Source organism: Aquila chrysaetos, chromosome 11 (assembly GCF_900496995.4).
Source record: "Aquila chrysaetos chrysaetos chromosome 11, bAquChr1.4, whole genome shotgun sequence".
Classification (NCBI taxonomy): Eukaryota; Metazoa; Chordata; class Aves; order Accipitriformes; family Accipitridae; genus Aquila; species Aquila chrysaetos.
The window spans coordinates 30,249,743-30,273,765 of NC_044014.1; the positions used below are offsets into that span (position 1 = coordinate 30,249,743).

General features: G+C 38.2%; 1 protein-coding gene across 1 annotated transcript in view; it reads left to right on the forward strand.

Moving 5' to 3' along the window:
* NRG3 (neuregulin 3) overlaps positions 1–24,023 on the forward strand; it is a 436,672-nt gene that overhangs the window by 307,018 nt on the left and 105,631 nt on the right. The window contains 1 exon segment of the mRNA XM_030030263.1: positions 2,630–2,703. Coding sequence (XP_029886123.1) covers positions 2,630–2,703 — 74 coding nt within the window.

The window sequence follows — 24,023 nt, forward strand, 5'->3', positions numbered from 1 at the left end:
GCAGTATATGTGTGATATAGTCAGGATAATAATAATAGTTTGATATGATAGCCAATACATTTTTAAGAGAAGAAATCTGTCCCCATCATTATCTCCAGATTGCACAGCATAGCTGTGGCAGCGTGCAATTCAGTCGGGTATGAGGGATGCTGAGTTTTAAAAGGGAGAAGTTGTAAATCTAAGTGACTCTGTGATATATTCTGTTCCAACCCATTGCTCATACAAAGTCAAGAAAAGAAAGACATGAAAACACATGTAACTTAGAGTCTTGTTCTGGGGTGGTACTTTACCAGTTACAGGAGTCTCCCATCAGATTGTTTTTGAGGCCACCAACTTTATCAGCATCTGCTGTATTTGCAACTGATAATATGTAACCCTTACGAACAACATTAAATGGAAGGTGAAAATATCCACAGCACCTTTTGCCATTTTTGTGAGACACAAAAAATATTTTCTGATGTTTGATTTGGACCATGACACAGTTGGTAGGAGTGGAATAGATATCCCCAAATCTACCCTAGCAGCAAACAGTAGCAAAATTTCTCTCCTTCAATTCTGGCATGAACAATTCATTACCTAGACCACAATAAATTACCTGGACCATCTGACAGGGTAACAAATGGTGCAGACTGTTTCTCAGCTGTGAAGTGAAGACAGTCTAAGGTTTCTGTTCCATTATGTGAGGAATGGAGTGGTAAGAAAAGGAAGGCGGCAGAGTTTTTGGCTCAGATGTGCCCTGATGACCATCAGAGAAGGGAAGGGCTGTTCCCGCTGGCATGAGGGTCCTTTGTAGCATTGCTCTGCCTGCCTCTGGCTGATGGGTCTTCATACATGCTGATGAGCACTCGGTACAGCTCTTCCAGGAGTTATCATTCTCTGACTATTTATCCTCACACGTAGCATCAAAGTTTTCAGTTGTGGAATTAGGCTATGTGATGAACACTTCTATGACTTGCAGACCAACAGTTCAGCATAGAGTTTTAAGTCTGTAATAGGGTAATAGTAAGTGAGGCAGGTACAAATGTATGTCAAAAAGTTAATAGAAAATGCTAATGCAAAGACAAGAATATCCCCAACCCCTGTAGGCTGTTCTTAAGCTTTGAAATTAGGTCTACCAACTCTTCCCAAGACTGCGAAGAAGAGTTTCGGTTTGATGTGAGGCAACTTCTGACATTTCATAATCAGAGGCAAAAATTGCATGCAGCCATGTCTGAATGTATGGAGACTTCTTCAGTTTTTCTGACTAGTGGACAATTTTAATTGAACATTCTGCATTTAAAAAAAAAAAAAAAAATTAGAACATTTTTCCTTGACTGGTAACTTGTGACCACTACCACAGGATATGAATTCAGTTTTTCCCAGTCAGTCATTTTACAGATAGATAAGTACCGGTAAGAAACTGATCTGCAAAGTAGCACTCAGTGTCCTTCATGGAAAAAGGCCAAAAGGGAGTGTTTTATATAATATCTTTTTTTTTTTTTTTTTAAATCATCTTCTTACTGTAGATTTTTACTACTTTTGGGGGTCTGATGGCAATTCTTATAATTTACATATTTGCTCACAAATGTACTTTCTAATCCCTGAATCAAGGCTGGTGACATGTACTTCTCACTGAAGCATTAATTTATTAACCCAAAAGCATTTTAAAAGGCAACTTTTAGAGGAAGCCTGACTAGAAACATTGTGAAGGAGCAGATGACTTCTCTTCTTGACATTATCACATAATTCAAGCTGCAGTTGTCAATCCTAATGAAGGTGGTGATGCTGATCTGAGCATATTGTTTATATGATATGCAAGAGCTTTGGGAGATACGGAGTCCCTGTTGCTATCATTTATAATTAAAGTGTCCATCACTTTTCTCTGAAAAATTGCTTAGCAAATAAATAATTAAAGGTCTGCTTCTGATACACTTAGATGAAGTGAGAGAGAGAGAGACTTCTGAGAACAAGTCCAAATGCAGTAAATGGAATTTCTTCAAGGTACGCATTCAAGATAAATAATGGTATTAGATTCTCAGTCAAAGCCAGTTCATGGTTTTTAAGGCAGGAGGTTATTCTGGTTTATGTGCTTTAAAAATCTAATCCCACAGATGTCTAAGACTGTTCGCTTACAAACAACGCCTGACATTGTCTATCATGCCTAAACATGTTATCTTTTAAGTGCGGTAGAAACTAGTTCTAAAATTAATGGCTCGATAAGTGTTCCCTACTTATTCAGACAGCCAAAGATAAATTGTTAATCTGGTGTTTTGTACAGTACAGAAGCTTTATAAAGCTTTCTGTTACCTAATGGGTATATTTTGTTACAAATATGTCTATTTTATAAAGGACTTTCTTTGATTGTTTCACTGAATTGATATCTAAAAGAGGGGTTGTTCTTAAGTGATGTTTCTTTTCATAGTTTCTGAAATAATTGAACAGGGTTGAGGGGAATTTTTTGAAATACAAATGATTTTACGTGCTTCCATTGTGTTTCAGTAATAACCTTGCTTCCATAGTAGTTGAAATAACTGTAAATATGCAAGTCCCTCGCAGCATTGGCAGGGAGAATTTCAGTTGATTTTGCTACCTTGAAATTAACCTTTTATTATCGCATGCGTATGTTTGTCATTTATCCCCTTTTTCTCAGGTGCAAAGAGGGCTACCAAGGAGTCCGCTGTGACCAATTTTTGCCGAAAACCGACTCAATCTTGTCAGATCCAAGTACGTCAAATGTTTTTCTTATATTTTTAATCCATGCTGGAGGCTATTCTTGCCATGCGAGATGACCCTTTGCCTGTTGTCAGAAAGCATATTATGGACCACTGCCGTTGTGTGTAGAGAATGGTGTTGCTTTTGTTGGTAGGACAAAAACACATCCTCCAGTCTCTTATAAAACATGTTCTGCTGCAGCAGGGCAGGCCATCAGAGGACTTGATTCCTTATGATCTGGAATAATACTGTCCTTGCTTAAAGCCAAAATATTCACTTTTCTCTACTTTTGACTCAAGAGCAAATAAAATTGCAGAGTCTAAAAGGAAACCAAGTATAGGCTGCAAAGTGGTTCCTTCAAAAGAAGATAAATTCACATTGCCTGGAACTGCAGAGATTATAATCTCCTTGGAAATATGTGATATCAGTTTATACAAAACCCAATTTTTTTTTTCACTTCTACAAGTGGAGTTGCTCTGTATTTGCAGAGTAAAGGTATGCTCTCAGGTAGTAACGTGGAGACAAAGTAACTCTATTACACTGTTCAATATATGCTAGAATACCATCTGTCTATATGTTCTCCTACTCCACTGTTGCATTTTTAAAACTCTGTTTACTAACAAAACTATGTCAAAAGTATTAGCCAAGATGAATTTCTTAGAAGTGAATCCATTTACTAATTAATGTTGTTCATCTTAAATTTCTGAATGAAGTGACATACAACAAAGGGTCATATCCAATCTCTTGGTTTTGTTCTTATATCTGGAAACTGTAATGTATTAAGTCTTCTGGTTTTGGGTGCTCTTTAAAATTTGATTTGGGTTGTTTTGTGCTTTTGAAGAATAGTGCTTGTTTTTCTAGTCTTTTTTTTGTGCTTTCTGTTTATTTTCTTGTGCTTTTCCATGTGAAAGCCTGTTGCCAAAGACACCTGTTGTTTTGTAGTTCTCTGTGTTGTAGAGCTCCCATTATAGTTTGCTTTGTGTTTGGTTTAGCTTTTCCTTTTGCTTGACCTTTAATGGTAAAGTGTAGAGCCTGTAACGAATAGGCAGATTTTACCTCTGCCAAGTTGTATGTGCATGTGTAAACAACACAGAAGTTGTGTATATGTCAAGGGAAGAGGTACTTTGCTTCCTAAAAGTGGGGGAAAGGAAAATCAGTTGACAGCAGGACAGGGTGGTACCTATCTGTCTTGGTTTTAACAGGGAACTCTAGCTTTACTCTCTCGAGACTAGAGATGAAATTCATATAGATACAATACAAACACAGAAAAGACTCCCCAGTTAAGCTGCATCTAACGAGGCCAAAGTCCCTATAGTGTTTATATACCGTGGAAGGTATTGTTGTTTCTTTGCAGCATTGTGTTGGTTGCACAGACTTGTTTCCCTTTACTTGGGAGATGCTTACTTACCCTGGTTGGTTTCCGACTGCATTGTTTCCATAAAATTGTTCAGCCACGTGATCCTGCTCAGTAAACTAGGGTTCCCTGAAATGACCATTTTACAACTTCTGACTACAAAGGCAATTTTGTTTTATTTTATTTTATTTTATTGAGGGTTGCTTTCAAAATTATGTTACTTAGGGTATGAAAGAGCAAGGGACCTTGGCTTGGTGTTGGCATAGATCCACTGAACATACCTATGGCCCAAGAAGGGCCTCTCTTCCAATATAAAGAAAAAAGGTTAATGTGAGTTAGGTACTTTCCCAGTCAGTTTTGAAATTTAACTTATATTTAATCCTCATCTGCATTCAAAAGAGGAAAAGATTCTGTTCAGGTGCATTTCTGTGTGTTGGTATAGCATAATGTATCTCCGTGTATGTGTGTGCATATGCACTTGTTCTAAGCATGCACAGCCTGAAAGGGAGATATTAGAAACCTTCTGCTGCAGGTGGACAGTGACAACGTGAACATTTTGCTCAGGAGTTAAATCAGTAATGTATTTATCTTCCCTCTGGAGAGGAAAAAAATCATACCATGCTGATTATCAGCACTCAGTGGCAGAAATCTTTGCTATTTGCAGACCTGAGGAGTGTAAAAAGTATTTGACGCAGTAGTCAAGTGCAATATCATCATCTCCAAAGGCTCTGGTGTTGCTTTGCAGAAACTTAGTTTTGTGGTTGAATGTGCATTTGGATTAGGAAGAGAACCGCTGAAGGGACACTTAAAGGGTGAATTTGGAGGTGGCTTCAGAGGGAAGCAATTTTTTTTAAATGAAAGGCTTAATTTCCAAAAGTAGAACACTCAGATGAGTGCTCTTGTGTCTGTACTGCACGTAGCCAACAATAGCTGGTGTCAGTCAAGCTTTATAAGCAAGTCCAGCTCATTTGAGTTTTGTGAGATTGCTTAGGGTTCTCAGTAGTAAATGTGTTCAGAACTGCTAATGATGCATCTGAAAACAATATTTAGCTTATTTGAAGTGTGCATGCATGAAATACTGAAGCAGTATGTTTTTAATCTTACCTTGCCTGTGATAGCGCAGGTTATATTTTCAGCACATTCACATGTCATTAAATGGGAAGTGATTCTGGACCACAGTCACTTGAAAAATAGCAACAATATTGTCTTAAAAACGTTAGTTATTTACAGGTGCAAGAGTTTTGTTTTGGTTTTGTATGTTGTATATTTTTTAAATACCCCTCTAAAACAAACCAAGCTTGTACAGTATGGCCGTTATCTGAGGTTGCATAGTGACAAATAAATGTGATACGGCTCTGCAGTATTTTTAATGGTATCAGGCCAAACCCATCTTCTTACCTCATTTTAGGTGTATATGTTAGGCAGGTCTTGACTTTACATCCCAGATATGAATACAAATTATGTAATACTTAATATAGATTAATGCATACTGAATCATGTCCATGTAGTTTAGTTAAACTAAATGGTTAAGATATTTAAGAATCTGGTTTTGGGAAACCTCTTGAAACTACCTGATGGCATTTCAGAGTTTTTGAATTGGCATCCATGGCTTCTTGCAGTCGGATCTGCCACTTACTACCTTCCTTCAGCTCAAAGCTGGGATCAGATTAATAAGAAAACAGATGTAGGACACACATAAAGCAATGTCAAAACACCCCAAACAGAGGCCCTTCTACTGGACCTTCAAGCATCATAGATGTTAACAGCTTCCACTTCCCTTAATTTCTCTACTCTTAACCAGGTTTTCTGGCTATAAGTGAAAGATGTTTAAAAAAACAAAAAACAAACCAACAACAAAAAAACCTAATCCAAACGCAAGTAGTTTAAGAAGTTTGTTAATCTTGGAATATGGGAGAAACCTTCCTAAACCATGGGAGCCACAAGGAACCTAACAAAATTAATAACGTCACCAATAAGGTAAAAGGCTGCATGCTGCATGACAGTGCAACCCATGCTCACAGTCGCTATCAAGAGGAGGGAGTCTGTCAGCCCTGCTAATACTGGGCAGCACAAGTCCATGAACTCTCGCTCAGTCATATTCTCCTTCATCTCTGGAGGAAGTACTAATGAGACGAAGAGAAAAGAAATAGCAGTCGCATGCTGGAAGGAAAGGATAGGAGTATATTTGAAACATTGCTTCAGCTTTCTCCATCTGGGCTAACTTCTTTATAAATACAGTTCATGGCAATGGTAGAGCACTTACATTTTCAACATTATAAATACAACTTTAATATAACTTTATGTACAAGTCATTTTTCAGGCATGTGTAGTCCTGTGTGTCTCTATAGGATTGGGAACTTATATACAACATAAATTGTACAAATGTACTCATGTACTATCCTTTATAGTGTTCTGGAGTAGACCTGCCTGGCCCAACGAGTCTTGAAAGGTAAGTTGTATGTAGGCTGCAGATATTTCTCTTGATCAGTTTTTATACTGAGGCAAAGCATAACCTTTAAAGCTTTGACTGTTCTGTGTAGATATTCCAAAGCGGTGAACAAGGCATTGAGAATGGGTTTGTCACACTACCCATTTTTTACCAAATTGTTGAACTCCGCCTTCAACTATTTTGTTCTTAACTTAGCATTGAAAGCTACTTTCCTATACAAAAAGTGTATTTCAGTTTTATAATGTGCAGTATTAATTTTATATTTGTCATATTAACATTCAAGTTGTCCCATTTGACCTCAGAAGCTTAAGTGAAGAGAGATCCCCTATCAAATATTGGGAATGTTATCTGATCCTTTTTCAAAATAAATGCATTATTTTCTAAAAGAAGAAAAATATGGTGGAAAGCTTATAAGTCATTAGGCCATGCTCCTGCTGTTGCAGTCAACCCCATCATGTAATTCCTTCTGTAAGCTGATCATACTTCATTTGTAAACCACTTACAATCAGCGTGAACTAGCCACTAGAAACAGGTTTTGTTTATCATCCGTGCTTTGAGAGTTTTAAGACTTTTCGGCTTCCACACAAAATCTATGGACGGCCCAAATTTGTCAATTACATTCTTTGCTAAAATGTGTGCTTTGTTTCTACATTGATATTTTTTCCTGATGGTTTCCACCATGTTACACTTTGGGTCTTTTAAACCAGCTTTTTCAAATGTCAGAAGTCTTGTTCCTATAAAGCTAGCTATAGCCTGTGGTCTTATAATACTTTAACCTACGACAGCATGGCACACATCATGTTTCTTTTTGAATTTCATCAAAGAGAAACCTGCAAGTGTCATGTCTGGAATCTGCAGTTACTTATTCATACATTACCTCTTTATGTAGCAAAGGATCAAACCCCTCTCCTGGAAGACTGGGACTTTAAATAAGTAAAACAACTCCAGATAGTTTAAAAAGGAAAAAACTGTTTTTCCAGAAATGTATTCAAACCCTCAAGACCCACACTCACCTCCTCCAAAAAAAAAAGCCCCCCCAAAAAAGGAAACAAGAATCTTGGGCTTTTTGCCTTTTTTTTTTTTTCTTTTTTTCTCTCCTCCCACCCCTCCAGTTTTGTGTTTGTAGGATCATAGGATAATTTACATTGAAAGAGAAGTCAGGACTTCTCTGGACAGCTCGGGAGGTTCAGCCTCCTGCTCTAAGCAGAGTTGGCTTTGAAGTTTCTGCTAACTGCACTGGACACCATGAAGGTAGTCTGTAAAGGGACTGTTATTAAATAGAGAAAAAAGCACATCACAGTTGTGAAATATTTATAGACTATATTTTCAAATAATTTGAATAAATAAAATCAATGAAACTTCTGAGTCTCTTACTGCATGATTGATTTTCTAGAACGTGAATAATTTTTTTGTCAGCTTTACTTAACCTTTCTGAATTTGTCAACATTCCTCTTGAATTTGTTTTTTCCTCCTTTTTTGATTTCTAGAAGGCATAGGAGAAAGTAAGACTTTGCTATTGGAAAGACTTTGAAAGTTGGATGTAGGTAAGGGCAGTTACGAGTGGAGGAGAATTTAGGGAAAATAGGACTGTGTAGCCAGAGGTGGATATCTGAGTTTTGTGGAAGGTAAGTCCTTCTAAAACAGATTTAACATGGGGCTTGTTTAACCCCAGATAGGCTTTTTGAAATCTGGATCTAAATCTAAATTTTGTGGCTTAACTTTTCTCAAAAAGAAAAAGTTTTTAAGCCCTTCTGCAGCAATTATGTCATCTGTTTAAGACTGTTTTGTATGCAGAAAAAGTGTATGTAGGGAACGGCTGCAGACCAAGTTTCTTTTGTACTGATTGTCATTTTATGCTGTTTTATCAATCTAATTGCAAAGAAGAGTGCTACATCAACTGTGTGTTCACAGAATAAAAATTACTAATGTTGCTCTAGGATATTAAGCTTTTACAAAAACTAAATAATCAAAAGGTGATACTTTATTGCCTTGTAATATTAGATTTTAAGAGCTATGTGGTGACAACGGTCAAGTGAAGTCCCTGAAAATGACAAGTCAGTATAAGATCTGTTAGCATCCATCAGGTGGGTATGACATTTTTGTTAACTGCAGTTCCTTTATAAGGGTAGATAAACAGAGTTCCTCCAGTTCAAATGCATCACAAATCAACCTAGATTAGTGTTGATGCATTAAAGATTGAAAGGAAGGAAGGAAGGAATTGCCTTAATAGAAATAGCAATAAAGGAGAAAAGCAACGCAGTCACTTCAGAAGTTTTAATGAATTTATCTATAGACAAGAAAAGATGCATCACATGAGAGACAGGCTGGGGAATATGAAACCTCAGCAAGGTAAAATAAGAAAGAAAAGATATCCTTGGGGGAATGAGGGACATGTTTTCCCTCCTCTTTGATCAAGTATGGGTAGAGGCCTCAGGATACAGACTGTAAAAGATGACGTGTTTTCAAATTTGAGTTGTGCTGAAGCTGTAAAATTTTACTTTGTGTGAATAGTAGGAATCTTCCTGATTTGTTTTGGGTTTTTTTGGCTTTTTTTTTTTTTTCTTTAAAATAGGAACCTAGGCTTTATTCTGCAGAACTTGAATGAAATACTCAAAACCAGAAGTGCAACATTAACAAAGCATTAGTAAAATGGCTCACCAGTGATAAATGGAAGAGTGAATGCGTTCCTTGTCAGAACGTATTGAAAAGTTAAAGCCCAAGAGAATTTAATTGAAATCACAGATTTGCTACTAATGCAGCAAGCAAAGAAAATCATGCTCAATTGCTATCACTTTTGATAATATAATTGTTTCTTCCAATCTTAAAAACAAAATTTAAATGCATAGGAAACAACTGGATATAATATTTGTTTCTGTAGGTAAGATAACAGTGACTTGTACTGAATATGCAGGACAGATGCTATTCAGCAATTTTTTTTTTTTTCTTCTTTTCTGTCAGTACTGCAGAATAGATTTTAAAAATCACAAGAGTATCGGTGATCCTCATGTTTTTAATGTAGAGGGGGGAATAGTTTAAATTAATTCTAGGATGCTAAGTTTTTATCACTCTTCTCAAGTAAAAACAACAACAAAAATCTGCTAGTGAGAGCACTGTTTCCAAACAGCATTAAATTTGAGTTCTTTTCATTACTTTTCTGTGCAATAACAGAGCTTTTTTCCCCCTACTTTCACTGAATTCCCAGTCCTTTTAGGAAAACAACCAGCAATGAGTTTGCACAACACCCCCACCCACCCCCCAGCTTTCTTTCTGGAGAGATTGAAGGGGGGGTTACAATTGATTTCCATTTCATATATCACTCGTAAGTGAATTGTCAGCCTTTACCAAATCCATATCTATCAATATTTAGTATTAGCTAAAATAACATTTAAGTAAGAAGTCACACAAGTTAATTTGGAAAAGTAGAAAAATTCAGTCTGAATTTGACAAAAATCCTTTTATTAGTTTTAAAGAAACATTGGTTCTTTATTCTTCACTGTTCATCTCTTCTTCTGGAAGACAAGAATGTATTGTCATTTGGTTACTCAACATTGTTTTATTGTCAAGACTTTTCCTTTAAAGTATTGAAGTATGTCTGGTTTTCCCATGACTTTTAGGCCAGAGGTGGTCTTCTGTATAATTCAGCTTGTGAAGACTGCATCTTTATAAGAATTCATGGAGATAAGCTGGAACCAGGTAGAGGCAATATCTGTGAGAGCAGGCAAAAAAAACCCAAACAAACCGTCAACACTACTCGTTTCCTTCTCCTTCTTTAAAAACTGCCTATATGTGGAAGGATAATAATGAAATTGAAAAATCCTTTTATTTGTTCTCAGTATAAATCCCAAATAAGACAGAAAATGGAGATATCTAGCAATGCAAATACCAGTCAACAAAAAGTTTTAATCGGTGTATCTTCCTGTAAGCCATAGATGCTAGAAATCAAGAAGGAAATTACAGCCACACCATGCAGAGGAGTTTGAAGGCTACCTCTCCAAACTACCATTCATCTGTGAAATTTGGGACTTGCATCTAGTTAAGGAATTTCTAGGTCTTTGTGTAGTGATTTTTTGCACGTGTATTTTAAGGAAATTTACCATATGATGGCAGAAACACTCGACAACGTCTTGTTACAAAACAGCCACAGCAGATGGCTGTGAATAGAGGTTACAGTCTTATGTAATGGACGGATCTGTGAATCGTGCTCTCCCACTGGCGAGCCCGCTCTGCCACGGGTGCTGGGTTCATCTCGGTGCCTGAATGAGAGGCGGTGCAGCGCTTTCGCTAAACAAGCACCTTCTGAAGTGAAGAGCCTCTGAAACATCAACTTCTATCCGCTCCTCTTACAAACACGTTCTGATTTCCTAAATCTGCTGTTGGCCATCCTGTGTTTGGAAAACCGTAAGTTTAAATATAGCTTGAAGTGTATGTTCTGTGACATTCTGAAAGCGTCTAATTTAGCCTGTTGGTCTGAGTAACTAACTTTTCTGACTTGCATACTCTTCATAGTGACGATATGTTACTGTTGGTGTCAATCTCCCACTGTATTTGAGAAGGACTTCTCATTTTGCCTGTATGGACAAGGTGCAATCAGTCATTTGACTTGTCAGATCACATTTGCAGGCCTTCTAAGAGGAAAATTCAGCAGTGCAGCAACCATAGTTCTTCATGCTCAGGGAGAAAAGTATAGGCAAAGATGGGTCATCATGAGATGACATGTAGGGAAATTGCACAAAACATGACAGTGATTTAGCTGAAAAGCACTCATTTCATGGGGTTCTGTCTTTGTAAATTAGCTACTCAGTTGTCCAAATAGCATTTCACTTTAGTAATACCATTTCACTTTATCTCAGTGATTTAGTCACACTTTTGATGTTAAATGCCTCAGGATTGGTTGAGATGGTTTCATAAAGATGTCATAGCCTCTTGTAGGAGCTAGTAAGACCATATTGAGAAAAGAGATGGATTTCTCTTATTGGCAACTAATCTTATATCTTTGAATGTATCTGTCTGTATTAAATCTAAGTCTGAACTGGGTGTTTCACCTTCTCCTATGAGTGGTTCTCTGTTAAAATGATTCTAGTAAAAAATGCAGCAGTGCGTGTGCAGATAACTCACAAAGTTGTGGGGTGCCTGATATATAACTCTACTGTGGACATGACAGATCAGAATGACTGTAAGTAATAAAGAGCAGGGAAGACAAATTCTGCACTGATTCTTACAGGTACAAAGCTCGAGATCGGTCCAACACATACTAAATGTCTTGAGAGTAAAAACATTAAGGGGCTCATACACGAGAGCTAAAGTTTCCTCTGACAGGATTTCTGCTGAGTGTACTGATCATCTTCCCAAAACTAATACTTTGTAAGAGCCTCTGTGCTCTTAACTGATCTTCACTCTTTGCATTAAGTCCATACTCTGCTCCAAGGATGCTTATTAAAGCAATTATTGTTGTTAGACATTTCACTTCACACGGAGCTTCTACCCATGTTGATTCAGCTCATTTGAACAGTCTCTGCTTATTATGGAAAACCTGGAATATATGTATCATTCAATATTAATATAGTAAGTGCTCTGTGTTGTTGTGAAAACCAGATTCTTTGGGGGTAATGTGATTATATGTATCTTCCTTGGATAATGGCAATCTTACTGAAAACATTAGAGGTCAGCATTACTATGAGTTTGAGTGCCACATCAAAATAATTATTTTCTTCTAAGAAGGAGGATAGTATTGAGACTCTTGAATGCATTTTCAGGCTCATTTCTCAGGCCTTCCATAACAATCGTATTTGGCAACAGGGAACAGCTGTTTCTGGTTAAAATTTTACTGTGCAAACCTAGCAATTTATGAAACTATTATTCCCTGGATCAAAAAGATCAAATGGTAAAATCTTGGTCTCACTGAAACTGGTAAATGTTTTATTAATGAATCCTTCAAGGTTACATTGTCCTATTGTGACTTTTATTCCGCGTATGACTACTATTTTGCTAGAGATTTTTGTATTGACCATTGGGTGTTGAAATTGCCAACCATAAGGATATGTATTTATTTTCTTCAGTGATTAATTTGATCATGGAAGTAGTTTCTTGAAAGACAAACCAGATCAGTGTTGTCCCAGGAGCAAACCAAAAACCAGATTGTAACAGGCAGTTCTTGATGAGATTGTCTATATTGGGAGGATTTGATTCACTTCCAACCTTTTCAGAGAGCACCCTGCTCCCAGGGCTCCTGGCTCTTTGCTCTCGCTGCAAGTACCAGCTTGCTGTAGAGAAAAAGTGCAGTTGTTTGCTGCCATCATCAGTTGTAGGTTAAGAAGGAGCCTGGGAGACAGAAAGTTTCTCTTGTTACTTCTGTACACAGCCTGAGTAACAGGTTTGACAATATAGCTCTGATTGGTCGTAGGAAGAAAACAGCACTGAACTGCTGAACAAATGAATAGAATACCCAACCTCTGGCTGTCATTGCCCATTTGATTTTTGCAAGAAGTTCTGCCCTTTGATCTTGTTCCCATCTTCCCCAACCATTTTAGTATCTCAGCTGGGTCATCATCATCAAAAGGAAAAGATTTGAGTGTACTACAGTCTGCTCTTTAAGATACCAGTTCTCTCTTTCTTGGCCCACTTGTCTTAATTTCCTACTCTCTAGTTTCTTTTTTTTTTTTTTTTTCCCCTTACCTTCTATTCCAACATATCTACTTTATTTCCTTCCCCACTTGAGGGGCATTTCCCCTTCAGCATCTGAATTATGTTTCTGTTAGTGACTCTTCACTCTCTGCTAATCTCTGTTACCATTCAATATTTGCCACGTGCTTTTGCTGTGATTTCTTCCCACATTGCCTGTGGCCTTCACTCCCTCTCTGAAACCAGCGTTTGACTCCTTGCTCTGCTTGACCTGTTTTCCATCTTCCAGATGAATGCCTAGATCACAAATTGCTTTTCACGTGCTGTCTGGTCTGTCTCATTTAGGCTTCCCTTTCTTCCTTATATATAATTTTTACTTTTGCCACATAGTGGAATAAAAAAATATAATTTGCAGTTCAATTTAGTGTCCAAAATGTTTTTTAAATGTTTACAGTGAACAGATGTCCACATTCCATTTTGTTTCCAAAGGAGTCGGCTTCAATTATCTCTGAAGATACAGAAAGAGGTTAATACCTGATGCTTATCACAAGAAAATATCTACTGTGTGGGCTGTTTGTGAAAGGTGGCATCTAAATTTATCCTGATTTGTTGTTTGGTTGGGTTTTTTTAATAAAACCGACTTTTTCTTGAAAAAAGGTTGCATTTTCAGCACTGAAGCTTTTTATGTGCCTTGACAGTGCTTTTATTGGGAAAGCTTTTTCAGGTTCAGAAGGATATGGTTCTGATCTGATACATGAAAACAGGCCCCACATTAGCAGAGAACGGAATATTTGTCCGTAACAGGTGAAACACAGGTTCAAGTCCTTGTTCTGCTTGACCTGATTTTCCTCTCTTCCAGATGAATGCATAGATCACACCACAGAAAAGAGAGTGGGTTAGGGTCTTTTCTTATTTCTTTTCTGGAAGAAAAAGACTAAGCTTTTTCTGCTATTTCCCAGCTAGCTCTAGTGATGAACTGTTAGACTTGAAACCTCTGGTATAGTAAAATGTGTATTTTTTGCAGTATTGTCCTACCCTAGAGAGAGCACAAGACAAAATTTTGCCTTAATGCTCATCTATATTACAGAAGATGCTAGCATTTACAAAATGTATGATATTGACTTAGGTCTTGATCCTGCAAAAAACTATACTGATGCATATTGTTTCTCAGGAGAACTACTCATATAAAAGATGCTAAGCACGTTTGAAGCATCCAACTGAATTATTTGCATTAATTCGTGGTTTACCTCACAAATTTGCAGTTTTCTTGATAGTGAGATGATCTGCCATGTTTTAATTCTCTGGATTTAACAAGTCCTTCTGGAAAGACTTTTTCTATGAAGCTGAGAGCTCTAATGTAGGAGCCTGGCTCCTGCTGGTGGAGGAGCTCCTCCTGAGTGGCTCTGTCTGCAGCTCATGGACAATTCAGTATACTGACAGGAGGAGAGTGTCATTTTGAAGGAGATCGTTGGTCTGTGGAGATTAACGGTTGTAATTATACATATGTATATATATATCTTAATATATAAAAACAAAAGGTAATTTTGTTACTGTAAAGGCTTAAGTATTCCAGTCTGGTTTAGTTGTCTTTGAAAGTTTCAGTCTCACATTAATGCCATATTAATTTGCTGTCTTTATCAGTCTCCAAGTTTTAAGCAACCCTTTTGGTTAGGTTTTGTTCAGCGTTCAGTAAATATTCAAAGGCTTAAATGCTTTAAAAGCTTTAAAATGCTCTCTGTACACTTTTAGAGAAAAGATTACTTGTTTCAGAAGAAAGTTGTGAAGCTTGGTTAAGCCGTATGTGTAGATGTCTGAACAATTCCAAGTAAAAATGCTACTTACCAATGCAGTACTACCATTTCAGAAAATTATTATTCATTTTCTAGGCATTGGAAGCATGGTGACTAAAGAAATAAGTCAGATAAACTGATTCAATCTTGTATGATAGTAGTGAATGTCTTAATCCACTGGAAAATGGGAATATTTGGCTATTTATGTATTTAAGGCAAAGCTAGTCAATATAAATTCATAATTCTTTTGGAAGCTAGAACAGACTATTAGAATAATCTAGAGGTTTGCATATTAGAGATCAAAGATCATGTCCAGTTCCGTAATGCTGTTATAAATTTTGCTGCAACATTTAAAAACAGATGGCAGAGTAAATTAGTTTTTAGTTTAGGTTATGTCTATGTAACAAGTTACTGCAAGTTACGGTGTAGATTTACAGTGTGATTAGCTATTCCGTGATAACTGCCTGCTTGTGTGATAAAAGCAAGCCGGTGCCCTGCAGTTGCATTGAGGCAAGTCTCCCACCATGACTTTATAACATGGCTACACTCAGTAACTTGTTTGGTTTGGCAAATATCAGAGTCCTTATAGCTTATTGTTGGAAGGAATTAACTGAACCTACTCTGAATCAGGTACCACGTGGAGCAAGGACAGCTGGCTGAATGGGCTTCATGAGATGACTCTGCCCCTGTGGCTCTTTACATCATAGTAGTAGGTTTTGGGGCCAAGTTTTTACTTTCTATGTGTCTGCTGCTGTTACAATCTGTACATAATTGACCTGCTTTAGCAGATTAGTGCAATCTTGTTTGTCTGAAGTAGGGCTGATTTAAGCTTATCAAGTAGGACCATCCAAGAGAGTAGCAGTTACTTCAAAAGGAAGAATGTAAATCCCTACATGGAAAGAGAGGCTGAGGCTTATTTTTTAAAATAAAAACCTGTTCCTTAATATGTATCAAACATGTAAGGTAATTCCTGTTGTCAGAGAACCATCAATAAAGGGTGAGACTAATATAAAATAAAGTCTATCCTTGCCTATCTCCCATATACTTTACAGTCTGGATGTAGTAGTGCAAAACTGACTTTCGCATGTGGCCAAGCACATGGGCTGAAAATTCATGCGACAAACCATGTCAGCTCTTCTGAGGTGCCCTGTTAGATCCTGGTTGCTCAGTTAATTCTCTGTTCAAAGTAAACAATGAAATGACCGTTTATTAAATAGACAACAGGGACAATGTGCCAGGCAGCAAGCTGGTAAATGGACAAAGGCAAATATTTTCTGGAAGACCATCATTTTTTGACATGGTACATGTTTCCACTGAGGCAAAATAAGGGAAATTGGTGGATCACACCTAGTATCAATCTCATCAATTTTTATTTTCTTACAGCTGTTGACTTTGCAGTCATCAGTAAGTCTAAATTGAATTCATGTTGAGTTGAGCATAGCAGGGCTTTCGTACAGTAATAGAGTTGTAACATGTACATTTGTTTTCAGAATTTATTCCTTAAAGACAAAAGAAAATGCCACGTGAAAAAAAGCAAAACCATTAGCTGACAATATCTGTTATGCAAGCAGGACTTATGCAATTTGGACTCAGTTATGTATAAGGCAATATTTGCTATCTGGTTTGATTTTGTAGAAAACTCTTCTCCTGCTCTTTACTTGAAAAGTAGCATGGCATATTCACAGCATTGTATAACTGCCACTTCTGTGACTAACTGGCTGCTCATGGCTTGTACGGGCATACTCTTCGCTGGGTAAAAAACTGGCTGGATGGCCGGGCCCAAAGAGTTGTGGTGAATGGAGTTAAATCCATTTGGTGGCCAGTCATGAGTGGTGTTCCCCAGGGTTCAATATTGGAGCCAGTTCTGTTTAATATCTTTACCAATTTTGTGGACAAGGGGATCAAGTGCACCCTCAGTAAGTTTGCAGGCAACACCAAGTAGGGCAGGACTGTTGATTTGCTTGAGGGTAGGGAGGCTCTACAGAGGGATCTGGACAGGCTGGATCAATGGGCCAAGGCCAATTGTATGAGGTTCAACAAGGCCCAGTGCCAGGTCCTGCACTTGGGCCACAACAACCCCATGCAGCGCTACAGGCTTGGGGAAGAGTGGCTGGAAAGCTGCCTGGCAGACAAGGACCTGGGGGTGTTGGTCGACAGCCGGCTGAATATGAGCCAGCAGTGTGCCCAGGTGGCCAAGAAGGCCAACAGAATCCTGGCTTGCCGACCCAAATAGCGTGGTCAGCAGGAGCAGGAAACTGATCCTCCCCCTGTACTCAGCACTGGTGAGGGTGCACCTCACCACTGTGTTCAGTATTGGGCCCCTCACTATAAGAAGGACATTGAGGTGCTGGAGTGTATCCAAAGAAGGGCAGTGAAGCTGGTGAAGGCTCTAGAGCACAAGTCTCATGAGGAATGGCTGAGGGAACTGGGGTTATTTAGTCTGGAGAAAAGGAGGTTCAGGGGGACCTTATCGCTCTCTACAGCTACTGAAAAGAGGTTGTAGCGAGGTGGGTCTTGGTCTCTTCTCCCAGCTAGCAAGCGATAGAACAAGAGGAAGCGGCCTCGAGTTGCAGCAGGGGAGGTTTAGATTGGATATTAGGAAAAATTGCTTCACTGAAAGAGTTGTCAAGCATTGGAGCAGGCTGTGAAGTGGTTGAGTCCTCCAGGGAAGTGGTTGAGTTACCATCCCTGGAGGCATTTAAAGACGTGTAGGTGTGGTGCTTAGGGGTATGGTTTAGGGCTGGACTTGGTAGCGCTGGGTTAATGGTTGGAGTCAATGATCTTAAAGGTCTTTTCCAACCTAAAAGATTCTATGATTCTCAGCGACAATGCTACTATAGGGGTTTGTAAGTAGAAAGATAACATGTTGGGCCCAGTTGAGGTAGTGACAAGGACACTTTCTTAGGGTGTCAACAGTTACAATAGTTGTTGCTAAATATAGAGATGTATCTGCTTGGGGAGATCATGACCCATTTCAGTTCGTTCCTGTTTTATGAGCTCTCTGTGCCTTTGAAGGTACATTAAGAATAACCCATTTCTCCCTCCAGGACTTCTCCTTTTCTCAACCCTGCATCAGTCAGAAACCTTGTACCAAAAGATGTTGTGAAAGCAGCATAGGCCCTACGTGGTTTTTCATACCACCCTGCAGATGTCTAAATTAAGATAACTTTAAGTTCCCTATGTAGTTAATGGGTGAGATGTACTCTCCTGCTCCACCAGAGGCTAATTAGAATATGGCAAATCAGGCAAAAGCCAAATTTAGATGTTATAAGGTGATACATAGAGGATATTAGCTCTTCTGAATATTTAAGAAGGTTCACTGAGACAACCTGAGGAAGACCCAAAGTCATAGCTGCTTTATGTCTGGCTGCTTCTTAACAGAGGGAAATTATTCAGTATCTGCTAGGGCAGATCTGCACTGAGAGCAGGGACGTTGACCCTGCTGGGTCGGCAAAACATCTCAAATCCAGAGATGCTTAGTTAAACTCAGTGAGTTGGCAGCATCATGAAGCTGACTGCCAGAATTCAGCACATATAAAGGTGAAAATATCTTTCTCTTTTCTTCATTTTTTTTCCCCTGTTAACAAAGTTACCATAAAAGGAAACTAAGAAAGAAAAGGGAAAAAAAAAAAAATTATATATATATATATGTATAGTCTTGGGGTAGGTTGAACTAGACCTTGCTTAGATTTTAATTTAGAATACTTTAGGTGTATCTCAACTGTGAATGGAATAATGCAACATCAACAACCTGCTTCTTGGGTCGATACCGCTCAGTACTTGTGAAATTAATGGCTTTTTCTAAAACTTGGAAGGGTGTTAATAGTTAACCTCTCTCATTCCTGTGTTGCCCATAATATCCAGACCTTTCTATACCACCCTGCACAGGTCTGTCAAGATGGACAATGTGGTTGAAATTTAAAAAAAAAAAAAAAAATCCAATGAGTGGTGTGTTTTGGTGTTTGGCTTTTGTTTGGGGTTTGGGGTTTTTTTTCCCAAAGTGTACTGTTTTTGCCCAAGTGGAGAGACTTGCTGAAATGAATTCCAAATGAGCCTTTTCTTGCCCAGAATAAGACCTGGAAAGTCTGCTGTATATTGTAACTTCCCAGCTGAGTTTGTCCTGAAAATGAAAATTACTCACGCTTAAAGTGAGAATGAGATTTACTAAAATGAGAATGAGACTTACTTAAGCCTTGAAATGAGAATTGCTCAAGTGTAGAGTGGTCAACAGGTATAAAAAGAGGATTGGTCTTCCCTGCCTTCCAATCCTGACCCTAGATCAAGTGATTTGGAACAACTGGGCTCTAAAGTTTTCCCCACCTTGATCTTTCATATATAAATGTTCCTCCTAACATCTAGTATGTATGTGCTGACATAAAACAAAATTTTTAATAGTTACAGCTCATCCTTACAATGTGCATTACTTTTGACAACGCTGTCTTTCATCAGCTGTCAAGTTGCCCATTAGAGCTACAATCCTTAGAATTACTTGATTAGAATTACTCCAAGGATTCTCTAGTTTGATTAATCTGAATATCATCTGCACATTTTTCACTGGGACAATTTGTATGTTTTGCTTAACGAAAATGGATCAACTTTGCAGGGAAAAGCTAAAGTTTATAACTTGGAATCCTTTGCCTAACATCTAGGTGTGCTGAAAACCATTTAAAGTTGATTGCCAAAAGAGAATTTGAATAAGTTTCTAATAACAGGTAGGAAGTGCACACTGAAGATTTATGGTACGTGCCTTCTGTCCCATCTGCTGTGGGCTTTTGCTTTTTCTTCATAGTGAGTTTCTCACTGCAATACAATACTCTCCTTAACACAAAATTTAGGAAGAAAAATATGAAAGTAATTCACGCCTATAATATCCTTCATTGCCTACAGATATTAAAGCTGACAAGTAGTTTGGTGAGCAGGATGGCAGATGGTCTGTGTCTGAGCGGAAGAAAGAGCAGCAGCAAAGGAAATAACATTGCCAAGAGTGATAGTAAAGTTTAAAAAGCAGTAAATGTAGCTGTGTGCTAGGCAGTAGCTAAGAGATTCTTCAAGAGCAGGGAGTTTGGAAAAATACGAGATCAGAGAAGGAATTCATGATTACTGCCTAAGCACATCCCTTTTTACTCTTTATGCAAAATCCCTTACCAGCAGATTATAATACATGTGGCAGGAGTAGATAAATATTTTAGTAGTAGGTGGTTGCCTCAAAAAAAGACAAAAACAAATCAGTGGGAATACAAGAAAAATACTACATTTTAAGATGAGTTTTGTGGGGGTTTAACTGTGTAAGACAACAGAGCAGTAGGGGTAGAAGGCCAGGAGGAGCAGATGGAAAGTTGTTCTCAAGGTGATGGATGTGAACAAACTTGGACTTCAGGTCTGCAGAGCCCTGACTGCTAACGCTGCCTTGGGCTCGTGGTCAGGATCTGGCTCCAGGGTCAGGCAGATTGCTGAAGAGGGACGTTGGGATGTTCTGAATGATTTCTGAGTGTCTTAAATTGCTGGCCATAAAAAGCCAGAAGAGAAAGGAAAATTAGAATAGACACAGCTGCTTTGATCAATGCAGTAGGAATGTTACTCCCTAGGTTTTGACCATAGGGTGCCCCAATTTATATCTGCTCGTCCCTGGTGCACATTAAACTCAAAATGCCATTTTCCCCCGGAGTTGTTAATGAGAACTGTGTTCAGACATCTTTGACTTTTGGTACAGGTTTACAATCAAGAATTCAATTCAGAGCTCTTCTCTATACCATTATTTTTATTTCAGTGGTTTTGATAGATAAAGACTGAAAAAGAACAGCATAAAGTAGTCAGGTTTGGATTGGGATTGGTATGGATCTTTATTTTGGTCTCTTTTGTTCATTAAAAATGTATACACAGAAAAGTTTATTGTTTTCATTTGTACAGAATGTGGTATTAACACCAGAAAAAATGCAAAAATTAGGTGTCGGAATAAGTGAAGTGGCTGGGAAAGAAGCAGTGCTTGCCTGGTACAACAGTTACTGTGTAGATGAAGTGCGGTTGTTTTGTGTGCAAAGTGGGATGTGCTGAGATCCTGACATTGTCACATACTTTTTTTTTTTCTTGTTACACAAACTGATTGATAAGGTTGCTATTTTTTTATTCATAGCAATGCAGAAGAATAACTATTATTCTCTGCTTTAACACATTTGTTGGCTTAGAAAACAGATTTCTATAGTATACTTTGGTCAAAGAGGAAGGTACTACATTATCCATGTCAGTACTGTGAAATGCATAATGTATTTTTTTGAAGAAGCCGCCAGGTTGACTGGAGAATTTTGTTTTACATTTATCTGTAAACTTGGATCAGTTGTCCAGCAGTTTGACTGATGCAGCTTCTGTTTGGTATGCATCCAAATGTACTTGTTTATTGTGCACTTCCGTTACTATCCATAAATCTCTCAAGCCTTAGGTACTAGCAGCTGCACAACTATTTGAATGCAAAACAATGCATCTGCTGTGTAAGAATGCAAAATCTCTTACACAAAGGGAAAAAGTAAAGGCAGAAAGTGCAAAATTATTAGCGGAATTTCGGCACCTGTGGACGCTTAATAATATTCAGGCTCCCATATGTCTTAAGTCAGGTTTTGAAATTATACTTAGGCTCTGTGAAAATTAACTCCTTAATGCCTTTGAAACACCTTGGAGTAAATGAATGGTTGATGAAAATTTTTGTATGCAATTTTAGGGCTTGGGAGTTTTTTCTTTCTTTCAAGTCCCAAATAGTATTTGTATTGCGTGCCTTGGTTTGGTTAGCTTTGATAGTGAATAGGATATTTGAGAGCAGGTGTTGGACCAGATAACTGGTAATGGATAGGAGGTGAGATGCCAACTATTTGTATCTGATTCCCTTTCCAGCATCTGGCTGTCACAAGGAGAGGGACTGTTACTGGGAGACCTTACAGACATACTCAGGGTTGTAGAGAAACAGCTGGCCCCCAAAACTGTACAGAATTTCCCTAGAATCTGTCCTTAAATTTCATGTGTGTGTCGTGACCGTTCCTGAGTGCAAGTCTTGCAAATGTGACAGCGCCCAGAGTGCAACAACCCTTTCTAAAGGGTGCCACTAGGTATATGGAGTAACAAGTTTTCAGTAGTCTTAAGGGAAGTCGTTATAGATACTAAATTGGTACCCAGGTGTTTGGTGTACAAGCCTCTCTACTTAGAGATGTGGAAGTTGTTATCAGTTATATTAACTAATAACCATTGTTGTTAGTTTTCAAAAAAAGCAGCCTTTATCAACGCTGAAGCTGGTTGAAAGCCAGAGAGACTCTCAGCACTGACCCATCACATTAAAGAGGAAAAGAAACCCAGGACCACCAGTGCAGAACAGGGAGGAAACAGAAAGGGAGAGAGGAACATCAACAGAGAAACAAAAGGCTTGATGTGTACCTTTTTGTTTGTTTGTTCGGGTGGTTTTTGTTTTACCAAGTCAAGTAACATAATGTGACTTGTCTGATTATAATTCTTCCCAAGAAGATCTGCATTGTGAACAGTTTTACAACCACTTGGCATGGTCATAACTTATCTTCTTTGCAGTTACAAAATACTATCCATGAGTTCTAAGGTTTAGTGGTAACACAGGTCAGGCTGGTCGGTGGTGGGGTTGCACTGTGCCTGCTGAAACTCTACACTGCGGCAAAATTTTAAAGATGCGTTCCTCCTGCACTGTGTACTTCTAACCCTTCTGTTTTCAGTGATAAGTACATTAAGTGTAGGCTTTTTCTGGTTTTAAACCTACCCTTTTAAAAATAAATTTAATTTTGTGCACAGTACATAAACGTTCATTACTTTACGCCCTTACTCTAAGCAAAAGCCCTTTCCTTTCTTAGTTAATCAACCCAGTTATTTTCACGCAGTTATTCTTACTCTTCCGTAACTTACCTTTGCAATATATGAGCCAACTAAAAACCATAGCATCTGCTTAAAAGTAGGATTTGAAAACCTAATATATTTGAATTTTCTTTATTTCTCTGCTCGTTTCTTGAGCTGTTGGAAGTTGTGTTCTCACAGAGGATAGGCATGTTTTATCTTCCATTTATATTTAACAAAAAAAAAAGAAAAAGAAAAAAAAAGCTGAGATAGTGACTCTTGGAGCTGAAATTTTCAGAGGCATGTTCGGGAGAGCTGTAAGACCTGGCTGCATTTTATATATAAATATGTATTTTAGCTCTCAACTCAGTGTTCTGCTGCCTTCACTAATGTCCTGCACAGATGCCGGAGCTTGATCTAGAAATAAAATGTGATATTTTCCACCTCATAACATTGCTTTTGTATTACTCAGGTGGCACAATGGGAGTGGAAGCAGTGTGTTTCCCCTATCTAGAAATTCTGCCTTCATGAGACTTCTTTGCTATCAAACCCATCATGATACAAGGGAATAGGAGCAGCTGCTTTTTGGCCATTTTCAGAGAGAAGGCAATCTGTAAAAGAATTCTCTTCTTCTGTATGGCAAAGCAACTCACAGGCTTTTCTAGCTTGGGCATACAAAGAAAATTAGGAGGCTGAGAAATCAGCCTGATGAGTACAGTGGAGAAAATGAGGCCTGTCAGTATATAAATGTAATGGTCACTAATGCTGCGAAGCACTTGAATATGCAGTGTCCTGTAACTTAGATGCTTATTAGCTTCTTCCTAATTGCCATTGACAGTCATTTAAATAACTATGCCAGTTTTCTGACTACATTATATGAGTTTTAATCTAGCCTTTTCTGATTTGACTGATCCATTTTGTGCTGCAACAATGTTTTATGAAGTTTTAATTTGCTCATGAGAAGTTTATTTGGTATGGGGTTGTGTGACTTTCTAAGATCATTTCTGCAGTGCACTGCATACTACGCTTGTCCTGTGGTTGAATGAGGAAATACCCAAGCAAATTCTAAATGAATTAGGTCAGGTTGTGGAAGCAGTTTCGCTACAGCAGCACAGAGCTCAGCAAAAGCCAATTAATCTGCCTGCTTGCATAAATACCACTCTGCCTGCTCCTCTCCCTAAAGAAGAAAAGCAATTTTGTCTGTCTTCAACCCAGTAACTCTCGTGGGCCCCTTTTTCAACATAATTTACGTGTATTAATCACAGCCCAGTTTTCTTCCCTGTCTGTC